Genomic DNA, 13,628 nt, shown 5'->3' on the forward strand with positions numbered 1-13,628 from the left:
AAATACATTATAATTTGTGGTATCTTTGGTGGCAAAAATTAATGTATTTGTTTTCCCTTCCTTTTGTAATCTAAAGAGGTGCAAAGTTGTCAGTTTCCATATAAAGTTGTGTAGTGCTTTTTCTACTTAGGTAGTTGAAGAACATCAAGAAAGTGTTCTTTTTAGGCTATACTAACACCAAGGGGAAACTTGATTTATACATTCAGCGTATATACCAAATTTTCTAAATAATACAGAACCACAGGAATACTTCCTTACCAGAGACAATATGGAGATGCTTCTCTCATGTCAGTGGGACTACTGACCAACAGACAAGTCCGTAAAGAGAGGAAGCTAAGTTTCAGGCCTGGAAAGATTATTTAGGCAAAGGTAACATGCTGTCTGTCTTTGCGTTGTAAATCTGCCCATCAGTAGAATGTGTTGGTCATTTGGAGTTCTCTGATGTAGCCAAACTAGTCTGGCACCCTTTGTATCATCGTTTTACTCCAAAGATAACATTTCATAAGCCTTTGGTTTTTTGTACTGTCTCCATTTTGTTCCTTTGAGACATCCGCACAAAGAAATTGTTTAATGTCTTAAACATCTTTATATTCCTTAAACTGTTTACCTGATAATTCAGTAAATCCATTAAATTACCAGATTGCCTGCTTCCAAGAGACATAGAACAGCTTTTTGTGCTTGGGTTTCATTATTACTTTTTAAAACCTTGGCAAATACGTAAAGAAGTACAGCTGGTTGATACTTGTGTGAACAAACCCAGTAAGATACCTAGGATCGGGAGGTGTCTCTGGAGAAGGTCATAAGTAACTCTATTCCTTTGTCTGTCTTAGCAGGAGAAAATCCAGAAGCATTTAGCAGATCTTGTTCCTAGTTATTCCACTCGAGTCAGTAGAATTAGTCTTGATTTATAGATGTGTAAGTAGAAGCACAAATTGGATCGTTAACTCTAATTTTATCTTTCCTTCTAGTACTCAGGTTTCTAGTCCTCTAATCAACCCACAGAAACCAAAGCACTTATGATTAAAGTGTGTGTAAATACAGGGGAACTTGGGTCTATAGCTGTGTGTGGTGGGCACAGTATTATTTCTGCATTAGATTCAGTGGCAAATTAATTGTGGATGAAAATAATATCTGACAAAAACTTAATCTCAGACTATTCACGCAGATGAAGGAAATAGATGTTTTGATAAAACCTATCATTAAGCAAATTGCAAATGTAGAAATATAGGACAGATTTTTAGATCAACAGAAAGGGAAGATATAAGAGTGAAGAAATTTGAGTGGGTGGGTTTTCATGTCTGGTACACTGGGTAAATATTGTTTAAGAAAAGAACTGAATACTTGTTGGAATAAGTATAAATGCAGCATCTAAAGCCTGTTGACTGAAGTTTTTAGCTATCTTTGTGGGGTTTCATCTCTTAGATGCTCTCATAAACCTGTAGAACTTTATTCTTCACTACTACATTATTTTTCAAAATACAAACAGACCCCACGTTTTTTATGTCTTGTCGCATTTTTATTACCCTCAGATATTTCATTTTAAAGTATTGTCTTTTATACATGTGAACATTTCAAGTATAATTGAACTTGACATTACAAAGCTTTTAAAATAATACTGTAGCCTTTGAAGGTTTTGTTTCCACCATCTTTAATCCAAGCCGTTAACTGAAGGTTCCTGGGTGCTGAGCAGTTATTCAAACAGTTCTGTTGGACTAAAGGAACAGCATTAGAACTTTTCTAGGTTTCTCTATTATGATTTTTTAATCCATTGCTGAGGATGACACAAGGGCACACTAATTTGAGGTAACTACTTTCAAAATCTGTCTTGCACATGTGCACAGCAAGATACCTTTACTAGTATGAATGATTGTACAATGACCCAATGCACAGTTATAATGTTTGCTAGTGTAGCAGTCTAGTTAGTCATAATCAGATTCCTTTTTTTTATCACAGAAAGGACTGTATTGTATTTTTATTCAAATACACTGTACAAATGCAAACCCACTTCTTCCAGTGCTACAGGTGCCCACATGTAGCCCTTTAATGCCTCAGTTCTGTAGCAAGAACTGGAGTTAAAGAATCAGGATAAATTCTTTAAATATTTTTCGGTTTATTGGTAGTGAATGTGGGTGATATTCCCTTTCTACTGTTAGTTAGATATACACTGAGCATAGACTCAGCAACTCAGAGAAATGTGTCTAAGTAATGGCAAGCTGAAAGTGTTGATAAATGCAGCAACAATTCTGAATTGTATTACTAGATCAAAAAAACAAGTGGGGGTGAATAATTTAATTCTAGTTTAAATAATTTAGTTGCCTTTGTTATAAATAACTTTGTAAAGACTGATTAGAAAGAGAGACTGAATTAGATTGCTTGCATTTGTAGGAGGAAAGTGTTCGTATTGTTATCATAGCTTTGTAGTACAGATCAAGGTAAGGGATTCTTTGGAGCTGTATGATGTCGGAATGCTGGCTCTTAAGTATAATAGACTGCATTTGTGGTTATTATGGACCTTAAAATACCATGACGGGACAGAGGTTCAAAAATGTGATTCAGATTTCCTGATTTCTGAGACTGCTGGATTCTGGAGGCACCTGAGTTTAGTACATTTGGTCTAAGAAGTTCTCATGGGACCTATACAGAGTTTCTCATGGATGCTTAAGAAATTCTGTAGCATGATCTAGTGGATGCAATTGCAGAGATATATACATAGGTCCTTTTCTCAGGAGCTGCTTCTGTGTTTTGAATTAAGGGATCACAAACGAGATGCACATTCAGTGTTGAGAGGTGGAACCAAAAGACAGCACATTCCTTCACAGAATGGTGAGCTGAAGAGCTCATCATTATCTTGATTATCTTTCTGGTACTATAAATCAAAGTACTGTAGGAAAAACAGGGCTGAAGGCACTAGCTCAAACCTCTGCCCTGCCGTTGGGATATACTTCTGTGTGTTTGTCTGAGAGATGTTTGTTTAGCATGTTCTGCAATGAGAATCCTTAATCCACCTTAAGTCATATGAAGTCCTTTGCTAGTCTTACATTTAGAATGTATTTCCTAACAATTGCAGTGTTTCTCCCTGTGATTTAGGCCTGTTACTTAAAACTTGTGCTCTTCTCTATTTCATTGCAACAGCTTAGTAAGGAACCTCCAGCCCTTACTTATAATGTCTTCATGCTCTCTTCTGAAATATTTGTATTTTCTCAGTTGAGTAGAACTCCGTAACATTTCTCACGTTTTATCAATGACGTTTAAACCATGAAGTTGTTTGGTAGGGAGGGAAAAAATGCAACTATTTCCATCCTTGGTTGCCAGCTCTTCCAAGTGAACCGAGCAGTCTGAGTCCCAAGACTCCTATTTTAGAGAGGCTAAATTGGGAGCTGGAATGAGTTTGCAGAAGTACTTAGAGTCCCTATGCAATCCCTGGAGATGACGTTTCATGCAGGCTTTATGCATCATATTTCAGAAACTTTTGTCCCTTCCTATTAGCTACAGGGAAGCTGATTGCCTGGGCATTCCCAAGAGCCAGACCCAGCTTTGGGAATTTCAGCACTCAAATTACACATCTATAGTGGGAGGTGTGATCTCCCTCTTCTGTGCTGAAGGCTCTGGCATCACAAAAATCAATAGCTGAGTGGGAAAGTAAGTTAACAAATATTCTCCAGTGGAAGCAACATACTTCAATATTGTTAAGTTTTGTGACTTTTAAATTCTCTTTTCTTTTATTTTTGCCTGTGCAGTTCCATTTTTTTTCCCATATTCCACAGCAGCAAATTCATCAGCATTGCCACAGACACTCTTGCTATCTGACAATCACTTTGCTTGTAATACCAAACTTACACAATGCTTGACGGGAAACGTTCGGGGGGGATGAATTAGAGAATAAACATAAAACAATGCTGTGGATTGGAATTCATCTGAAATGTCAGCTGAATGCTGATTACGAACATTGTATCTCTGTTAAATTGTTCTTAGGTAGATAGGGAGTCAAGGTACGGAGATAAAAAGAAAGAATAAAATTAAGTATTTAACAGGTGATGGATGCTGAAAACGAACTCAGCTGTTTGACAGCTTAGCTTTTATGATGGAAAAACAGGCTTTCTTTCATGCATTTTTAAAATTGTATTGTGAACCTATGCAGCCTGATACTTCTATTCCAAGCTTAGGAATAAGCTTTCAAGGAATTAATTGAGAGCAGCGAGAAAGAAGAATCTGGGCCGTATTGTGTTGGTTGTTGTTGCTTAGGTTGAAAATATTTTATAATTCACGAGTTTTTTTTTCGGAAATGTGTTGCCAGCTCTTCAGATGTAGGAAGACAAAGTACTCTATGTTACTTTTATTGAGCCAGTAAAGGACTGTGTGCTGAACAGTGGCCACTGTAAATATGTCATACCTCATAGGGCTAAACACTGTAATAGAAGAGCATTATTATAACGAGAAAATGATTAATAAACCCCTGCCATAATATGACATGCTCTTTCTTGATTGTGGTCTGTTTTACAAGTGTACTCAAAATAATTCTGTAGGGGAAGAAAAATAGGAGCTCAGAAAAAGTGGCTTAAGTAAGGTGATTAAAATACGTATTGCATTTACAAGCTAAACCTTGCCCTCGGTGACTCTCTGAATTACTAGGGCCTGACAGGAGGGGGAAAAAAAAAAAAAGCCACTGTGGTGAAACCCTATGCTAGTGAATGATCCAAATGCTGCTGCTTCATCCTCTGTGCTGAGCAGGTTAAGCAGGTTCCTTTTCCCTGTTTTGGGGGTGACACAAGGTGGTAAGTCCATGTCACAGTGACCCTCTACTTCTGCCTTTTCTGTATTCCTGATTTGTTTCCCCATGCCTCCTCTGACAACTGAAATGTGGGGAAAGTACATACCTCAGCCTTCTAGAGCACGAAGGTGAGGAACCCTGTTTGCAAACATAGCGATTATTTCAGCTTTTTTTTTTTTTTTTTCTATTAAGAACAATCAGTATGTGATCTTCATTCTTAGCCAATGTAGATCCTGAGCTTCAGATGCATCAAGATTTTTGGAGCAAATGTATATAAAGCATCCTTGAAGGATATTTTTCAAAGAACAGACACTGTTTCCTGGTACAGGAAAATAGTCATGATTCTAGCTTAACACTTGCATTTTTACGGATGGGAGGCTGGGCTGGAGTGGACCTACAGCGTGGGACGATGAATAATAGCTGGAGGTAATTAGATCCTCTGATTTTTTTGGACACACTAAACAGGCATCTTTTTGGAGCAATATTTCAGCAGATACTGTGCTTGAATGCATTTCTAATTTTGAGTGATTCTACTATTTCTGAAGTTGACTGTTAGAGAGAGAGGAGGCATTTCCAAATACGGTGAAATCTGGAGATCAAGTAAGCATTTTTAAGCATCCCCTTCAGCTTTTATGTATTGCAGATAAGGCCATTTGTATAGTAGAAAATACATGAGATTCCTTTGAAAATAGAAGAGTAACAAACCTAGGGAAGTTTTATAGGGCAATTATACAGCTCCAGGAAGTCTTTTATTATATTTACATGAAAAAACCTCCTGGTGTACTTGGAGTATTTCTCCCATCAATCAGTAGCTCTTGGTTTTGGATGCTCTTTTAAGCAAGATATCTGTTTTCAAAGGAGGAGATGAAAACGTTGCTGAGCTGAGTGGGTCAAAGTACTTCATCATAAAGGTAGTTTTAATTCAATAAGAAGCAAGAATTTATTGCAGAGCATAGTGTTTTCTTCTGTCCTGACTCCTTGTCAGCAAATGTAATAGCCCAGACCTGCAGAGTTTGTGGTCTACTCTGTGAAGGCAAAGTAGAGGCTGGGCAGTGAGAAGTGATCACTTGATAAATGCAGCGTATTGTTGCATGTGTCTGCTCACTGGACACGTAATGGTAGGTGACAGGATTTGAAAGTGTAAACTCTCTGAGCTTAGTTTATAGTGTGTATTCCAGCTTCCCTATCATTTGTTAATTTTTTTTCATGGCTCTTTCTTGTGCACGTGTGCTGTAAACTGTGCTTATTTTTGAAGAATGGGCATAAAGAAATGACTATCAAGTTAGAAAAATGTTTCAAATAGCGGTTGTCTTCATTGGGATACATCAGACATTTGAGTCTAATCGTATGTAGGAATGCAAATTCTGCAGCATGTTTTCATTTTGTCACATTTTGAATATCTTCTTCCTCTTACACATTGAGAAAAGTAGAGCAGGAATAACTCTCTTGATGAGCTACTCAGTTTTAACAAAAACTTGAGCGAGTCAGCCGCACAGAACCGGATTGCAGGGGAAACTGAAAAAGTTATTCTTAACAAGCCCTTGTAAGAGAAAAAGAGTGGTGGAAGGGAGCATCTGTCTCCTGCTGGATGCTTTATATGTTTGGAAATTTATCTTGCTAACTTGTTTTTTCCATTCCTGCAAGTGTTATCCTAGGATTCATAAATAAGAAACAAACCAGTTTACATGGTCGATGTAAAGAAGGAAGAAAAAATCTAGGTCGATCTCTGTTGACATGTGTTTATGTGACGCAGTTCAAAGCTTCAAAAAAATTCCATGAGAGATTTGACTATGTAAATATTTGTTAGTTGCCAGATTTGAAAACGAAGAAAATGCAACAGGTCAAATCCTGAAGCATTAACATAGTTCTTTTAAACCAAATACAAATGGGAAAACTTTAACTGACCATAAATGGTTTGGAATATCTTATTGTTTTAAATCTCCTTTCCTTTTCCTGATGTGTGCAACATCCTAAAAATGTTGCTTAAAAATTTGTGTTTCCTCTGGAATGATTTCTACTGAATTACAATAAGTCTTTGAGGGAGAAAAATATCCCACACCAGTTTTATGATGAAGTTGCAAATAGCATATAGGTATAATCTTCAAAGTAAGGTAAGGCTTTCAGTTGCATAAAGCACATTCTGAAATTCTTAATAATGCAGAGACAGGATGTTCTGGGGTGAGAAAAAGGAAAATAAGTAAACCAGCCAGTCCAGAGCATCATACTTTGTGTCTTGTTTTTATATTTATTTCTATCAGCAGTCTTGTTAAAAACAAGATTTTGAACAATATTTTTAGTGGTTAAGTCCTCACCAGAGTATGTAAAGATTCTACAATCTGATCTCATTTGTTAAACTACAAAATCAGTTTGTCGGTACTGTATGCTTGAAAATTGTACCCTTGGATTACCTTATATATACTTTCATGTACCCAAAACTAAAGGTTCAGTTGTGCAGTTTTGAAATAGGTGTTTATTATTTTTTAATCCATTTTCCTCATTAAAATGCTTTTGTTTAGTTTTACTTTATAAAAGTATAAGAATAATTTTATAAACGTGGAAATTATTAGGATTAGAAAAAAATCTGTGAATGTATCACTTATGCAGGGGAAAAATTAAGATATGGCCACTTTCTTTAGGTTCCTATGTCATCCATATTTCTTAGGTATTTGAAACTGCTATTTTATCTCATAGAATTTGTTCATGTTGTGTAAGAATCACAGTAATTTTTGGATGCTATTTTAAAAACAATTTGCAGAGAAGTGTCTCACCTGCTCAGAGACTATTCATCACTGTAGAAAAGAGCGTTAATTTTATACCTGATCCCCAACACCCAGCAGCACAAGACACAGCTGCCCTGTCACCAGTGGCAGGGTTCCTCATAAGCAAAGCCTCCCACCTTATTTCTGTTAAGTAACATTGACTTGCACAAGAAGTTCCCTTGAAATTATTCATGTGAGGAAATAAATGCCACTCATTTTGATTAAGGTGCCCATGGTGACAACAATAGAGACAAGACATTCACAGCTGGATAGTGATAATGTTAACCGAACAGGTAGGCATAATGCTGATTGGTTTGCTGGTTAAAGAAAGAAGGGATATGTGTATGTAGACAAACCACACCACATAGAATCATAGAATCATTTAGGTTGGAAAAGACCCTTAAGGTCATTGAACTTTAAACCTACACAGCCAAGCCCCATTAAACCATCTCCTTAAGTGTTACATCTACCTCCAGGGATGGTGACTCAAACACTTCCCCGGGCAGCCTGTTCCAGTGTTTCACAACCCTTTTGGTGAAGAACTTTTCCCTATTTTACAATCTAAACCTCCCCTGGTGCAACTTGAGACCATTTTGTCTTGTTACTTGGGAGAAGAGACTGACCCACACCTCACTACCACCTCCTTTGAGGTAGTTGTAGAGAGTGCTAAGGTCTCCCCTCAGCCTCCTTTTAGCCAGACTAAACAACCCCAGTTCCCTCAGCCCCTCCTCATAAGACTTGTGCTCCAGACCCCTCGCCAGCTTCGTTGCCCTTCTCTGGACACGCTGCAGCACCTCAATGTCTTTCTTGCAGTGAGGGGCCCAAAACCGAAACCAGCATTTGAGGTGTGGCCTCACCAGTGCCAAGTACAGGGGGGATGATCACTTCCCTAGTCCTGCTGGCCACACTATTCCTGCTAGAAGCGTACCACTGATACATGTACATCACTCTATCGGTTTCCAAATTGCTAGCTCTTGTTCCCTTAAACTTCCGTGTCTGACACTGTACCTGGGACAGCTTACTGCTGATCTGAACAGGGCTGGGGAAAGGCGACTGACTGTGCCACCTGGCATGCCCTCAGTAAAGCTTTCCTGGCTGTAGCACTTGGAATGGCACTTCACAAGAACCAGTGATGACCTGGATTCAAACCCCATGGAAGCTGGGTCCTTCGCCTACCCTCCACCCTGCCCCAGTGTATGCACACATGTCTAAAACTGGATGGTGGACTACTGAAGTGTGATACAGTTCTTCCCATTAACTTTAATAGGTTTTGGATCCAGTCTGATGGGATTTTAATGAACACTTCAAACTTTGTGGTTGCCAGAGCTGCATTATGGATTGCAAAGGCAACTCCCCACTCAGTTTTCATCACCATTTTACATCTCGGTTCAAGACGACTATCTCTGTAAGGTAGTACTCACCGCAAACAGGGAGGCCAGTATTCTGAACTTTTATAGAAGGCATCCCTTCTTTATAAAGAATGGAGACAACAAAATTAGATTATAATGCCACAATATCAGGATAAAGAATTTAGCAAAAAAAAAAAAAAAAAAAGAATATTGCTTAAATGAAGAACAATGACTTCTACTTCTTATTGAAATTTTTCTTGATGTTTCAGAAACATGTACTAAAAATGCTGATGCACAGCAGATATCTAATAATAGCAACAGGTATTTAGATTTCATGTGAATATCTCTCTTTGAAAACAGGTGGTGCTTCTGTCATGGCAGCTTCTGGGACTTTGAAAGTACTTAGAGGGCACAGTCTCCAAGCTGGTAAGTGTAAGTGGTTATGAGGTATGTGTGCGCATGTAAATTTAAATTAATTTAAACTTAAATTATTTTAAACTTCAGAAAATGTTAAAGGTAATATATGGTTTGACTCCCTATTGTAAGACTTACATATTTCTTTGGGTTTTTTGCTTTGCAGGTTTTTTGTTAGAAAGGCATTGACAGATGGGATAAGTTTAGAAGAGGCAGTGACAGATGAGATAAGTGTCAGAGCACAGGCAGTAATCTTATTCACAGCAGTAAAATGCTGCCAGCACTCTAACAAAGGGCACCCACCAAAAAACCCCACCTCAGGCCATGAGAAATCCTGTACCCTAGCAATGAGGTGGTGGGAAAAAAACCCCACCACATTGAAAGATACTTCTTTGTGATAGTGGAGAAAGAAACAACACCAGCAGATGCAATTGTGAGTGTTTGTCATTCAGAATTTATCCCAGTATGTTCAATCTACGGGCATAGCATTTTTCCTTGCCTTGTTTGAACTGGGGTGGAGTCTGAAATCATGAGGGAACCTGGGCATCTTTTTTCAGCTTAGTGCTCTGGAAGGACCCATGATGTTGTGCAACCTGGCTCCTTGCAAAGATGACGATTTGCACTTGGAAAGCAAAGTTATCTTTGGAAGGGCTAGTTTAAGCATTCTCCACAGAGCTTTGTCAGAAATCAAGAAGTTAGCCATCATGCTGGAGGTGGAATTTTAACAAGAGTCTTCCAGATGCTCCCAAGATCACCCACTCACTTCTCCCTGATTCATACGTTCAAGACAGCTTTGCTCCCACATCGATGTACAGCAAAACACACTGTTGACTTCAGTGGCCCTCAGTGTGAATACTTGTAAAAATGTCCTAAAGTTTATTTCCTTGCTGTTGCACTCATTAGAAAATGCTGGCATCACCATCACAGAAAAGTCAACAGCAGCCACTGTTTATACTTTCTGAGACTTTTCAGTATTATTCAGATTAGAAAGTTACTAGTCATAACTAGAAAATGATATGCTTTGTTTTCATTATGCAAATTCCTAAATCCAAAGCTGTTGATGGTGTCCCTGTATTCTAGGTCCTAAAGGTGGTTATGAGCTGCTGACACTTCCTGCAGAACCCGGAACTCCTACTTGCCCTGAGGAACCTGGTGAGTACAAGTCTTTGCAGCCAGTTGCATCAGAGGACACTAACATCTCCTGTTTCTTTTGCCTTTTCCTTTTTTGTTATGATCTCCTTTAAATCTTTGGTTTTGTGGTGTTGCCCTTTGAACATGTCAGCTTTACAGGTGTGCTCACGCACACATACACACACTTATCTCAGGGCTGTGTTTATGGTGTTGGTTTTCTTTCTGTGTTATTTATCACACTTTTCTGAGAATGGTGTCTACATAAGGTAGGAATTATGAATAACTAACACTTGCTGAAAGGAAGGCTGTAATACTAGTTTCAAATATCATTCTCCTCTTCCCTCCCCAGTCATACTACATTTTTCTTCCTTTTTCTCCTCATTTCAATGACACTGTATTTTCTCTTTTACTCTTCTGTTATTTGCTTGTCTATCTTTTTTCCTTCCTACCTTTCCCCCTCTCTCCTCAAGCAGTCATCATATTCTGCCAATTCTTTCAGAATGTCTCCAAGTGAATTTTTGGTCTGTTTTTCTCCCAGACTCTCTCTCCTTAATGATCTCAAATTCTGATCCTCTGACCCCTCTTGTAAGCATCTTCTTCCTCTGTCCACTCAGAAAGGACCACTGAAAGCACTGTCTTTGTCCATTGCGCTCTCTGTGTGCCTTGTTTTCTTAGGAGGAGCTTTTGACTGTTTTGTGCTTTTCAAATAAACTTTTCTCTTCAAACAAATATAAGCCAGTTTTTAGTGTCTAATGAGGGTTTTTTTGTCTGAAGGAAAAATGAAAAGCCAAATATTTCTATGTTTACAAAGAAAGCACAGCTTTTATTAAGACAGCACAGACTAAACAACAGAAGACTTTTCCTTTCCTTCCATTCCAGTTTGCCCCACTTTGTTCTTGGTTTGTTTTTTTTTTTTTCCTTTGAGAAGAATATTCGATTGTTGCCAGGGTTTCTTTGTTCTCTGTGTTTCTTTTGCTTTTCTTGCACAAAGCCCTACCAATTAATATATTTTTCTCCATGTGTCTTTTTTTAGTTCTCAGGGAAATCACTTGTCTTGTCTGCATTGGGTATGACATTCAGCTTCCTGAAACCTTTCAACTATTTAGCTCTATAGAGAAGTTTACTAGTTTTCATGCTAGCTAGCTTTGAGGAGACTTCACGTAGATTCCTGATATATCACTTTAACAACATATAGAAAGATCTCATAAATTATCTTTTCCTTCATGACTATTTATGACTCTGTATTAGTCCTTAAGACTGTCATTTGCTGACAACTGTAACTATTTGGGATGCAGGTTTTCAATGCTATGGTTCTGCTGAATCTCTTTTGGCATAGTCAGGCCAAATTCCTTTGAAATACTTTAGACAGAATAATTGAGAATAATTTCTGAGAACGATGTTTGATGAGGATGTAGAAATTTCTTCTGTTGGATTTTTTTTTTTTCTTTTGGTCCTCTTCATGTTATTCCCAACACCTGGCTTTGGAACAACAACTTGAAGTCTGATGGTTAGGAAAATGTTCGGTTACTTCATGGATGTTCCTATGTTTTCTTAATGAAAATCTGTCAGAAAATTGGCCAACTTTCCAGGCTTTTAAAATTTTGGACTGCATAGTAAGACTCCTTTCATTTAAATAGCTTAGGCCTGGAGAGATTCCATTATCCTGGAACCTGATGTAGCCTCTGATAACTCTTACTGTTGCCTGACTTTTTATGAGTTATCTCTGTTATTCATAGTACAGTCTGAGAAGAAGAAAAGGTTCCCCCTAATGGTTATTCACAGCTGCTGTTGGCTGGATATAAGAAGTCATTCTCTCCTGGGCTTTAAAAATCCTTGATCACCTACTGCCTCTTCATTCACATCTCAACAGTGTCTGAATGGGTGGAAAAGAAAAGCAGTGATTTGTATAAATAAAGCGTTGTTACAAGTTTTATGTGGGGACAAGGAAGGGCTTAATGGGAAACCTTCAGGGAAAGGGAGAACCTGAAAGTGATACCATTTTTCCTCTGCACTCCTCTGTCCCAAAATGACTTAACAGCAGAAAGCATTTAAGGGTAAGAGCTTCAACTGGACTGGACAGGCAACTGGACAACGAGAATGTGACTTAAAGCCTTGCACAAGCACAGAGGGAATACAGGTTTGTATTTGGGTCTCCCACCTTGTCTCTTAGTTTCACTTCTGACAAGATTAGAATAATTGAAAGTAGGACTAGAAGAGGTCTTCAGAATTCATCTGGTAGACAAAAAAGTTGTCTATAAGTGAGAATTGCTTTATAGAGAACTGTTTCCTGATAGGTGTTAGTCTATCTCTTTTTCAGAAATTTCTAGATGCAGAAATTCTTCAACCTCTGTGGGATTTCCTCTGGCGTTCTTGTGATCTTTACTATTAGGTTTTCCCACTGTTTAATCTTCTACTTTTTCCCTGCAATTAAAGTCTTTCATTACTTGGTCTGTCCCTGCTTGGTATCGTTCTATCTTTTTCGACTCAGTGCAGGGAAGCTGTCAACATTGTCTCCTCAAGCTTGCCTTCTCCTTGCTTTGAAGAGTTCTTCAGTCCCTGGTTTTGGGACATACTTTCTGAACTTCTAGTGGTTGCTGTCTTGCAGATGATACAACAGTTCACATCCTCCTAGAACAGGTTTCTTCATATAAGGCTTTACTAGCCTGAGTTAGAGCTGGAAGCCCTGTGAGGTAGTGTTACATACGTTGCTTCTGTTTGAAAATTTCTGCATAGTGTTTGCTTTCTGTCACAACATAGTGACATCATTAGCCATGGTCTGTGGTCTTCTGCACAGATCTTGACTTGATCAGTCTCTGAGGATCTTTTCTGTACAAACCTTAGTCTTCTCATGTTCCACCTACAGCTGAGGAATGTACTATTTGGCAAGCTGAGTTGTTGCTGCTGAATGTTTGCTTTCAGAACATTTGACAGAACATTGCGTTTTTATGAAATGCTCTTTGGTCATCACAAACAGCTTCTATAATAACGTGTTACTTATTTTAGAAGGGGCAGTAGGTTATTCAGCTGATGTCCCTGCATCAGATCGACCCCACAGCGAGACAGCCACCTATGTCAATATTCCTGTCAGCCCTACTTCCAAAAAACAGCTTCATTACATGGAACTGGAACTTCAAGAGCCTAGCACAAGTATAAGAGGTAAGGAAGCCTACAATACCGTTTAAACAGCAAAGGAAGCAGTAAATGCAG

The 13,628-nt window shown here is 38.4% G+C and overlaps 1 protein-coding gene across 1 annotated transcript in view; it reads left to right on the top strand.

Moving 5' to 3' along the window:
• Nucleotides 1-13,628, top strand: part of DOK7 (docking protein 7) — a 66,437-nt gene that overhangs the window by 51,028 nt on the left and 1,781 nt on the right. The window contains exons 8-10 of the mRNA XM_009890545.1: nucleotides 9,237-9,302; nucleotides 10,371-10,442; nucleotides 13,425-13,577. Of these exons, the coding sequence (XP_009888847.1) occupies nucleotides 9,237-9,302; nucleotides 10,371-10,442; nucleotides 13,425-13,577 (291 nt within the window). The remainder of the gene's footprint in view (nucleotides 1-9,236; nucleotides 9,303-10,370; nucleotides 10,443-13,424; nucleotides 13,578-13,628) is intronic.

The sequence above is a fragment of the Charadrius vociferus genome, unplaced genomic scaffold, assembly GCF_000708025.1.
Source record: "Charadrius vociferus isolate BGI_N301 unplaced genomic scaffold, ASM70802v2 scaffold88, whole genome shotgun sequence".
Taxonomy (NCBI): domain Eukaryota; kingdom Metazoa; phylum Chordata; class Aves; order Charadriiformes; family Charadriidae; genus Charadrius; species Charadrius vociferus.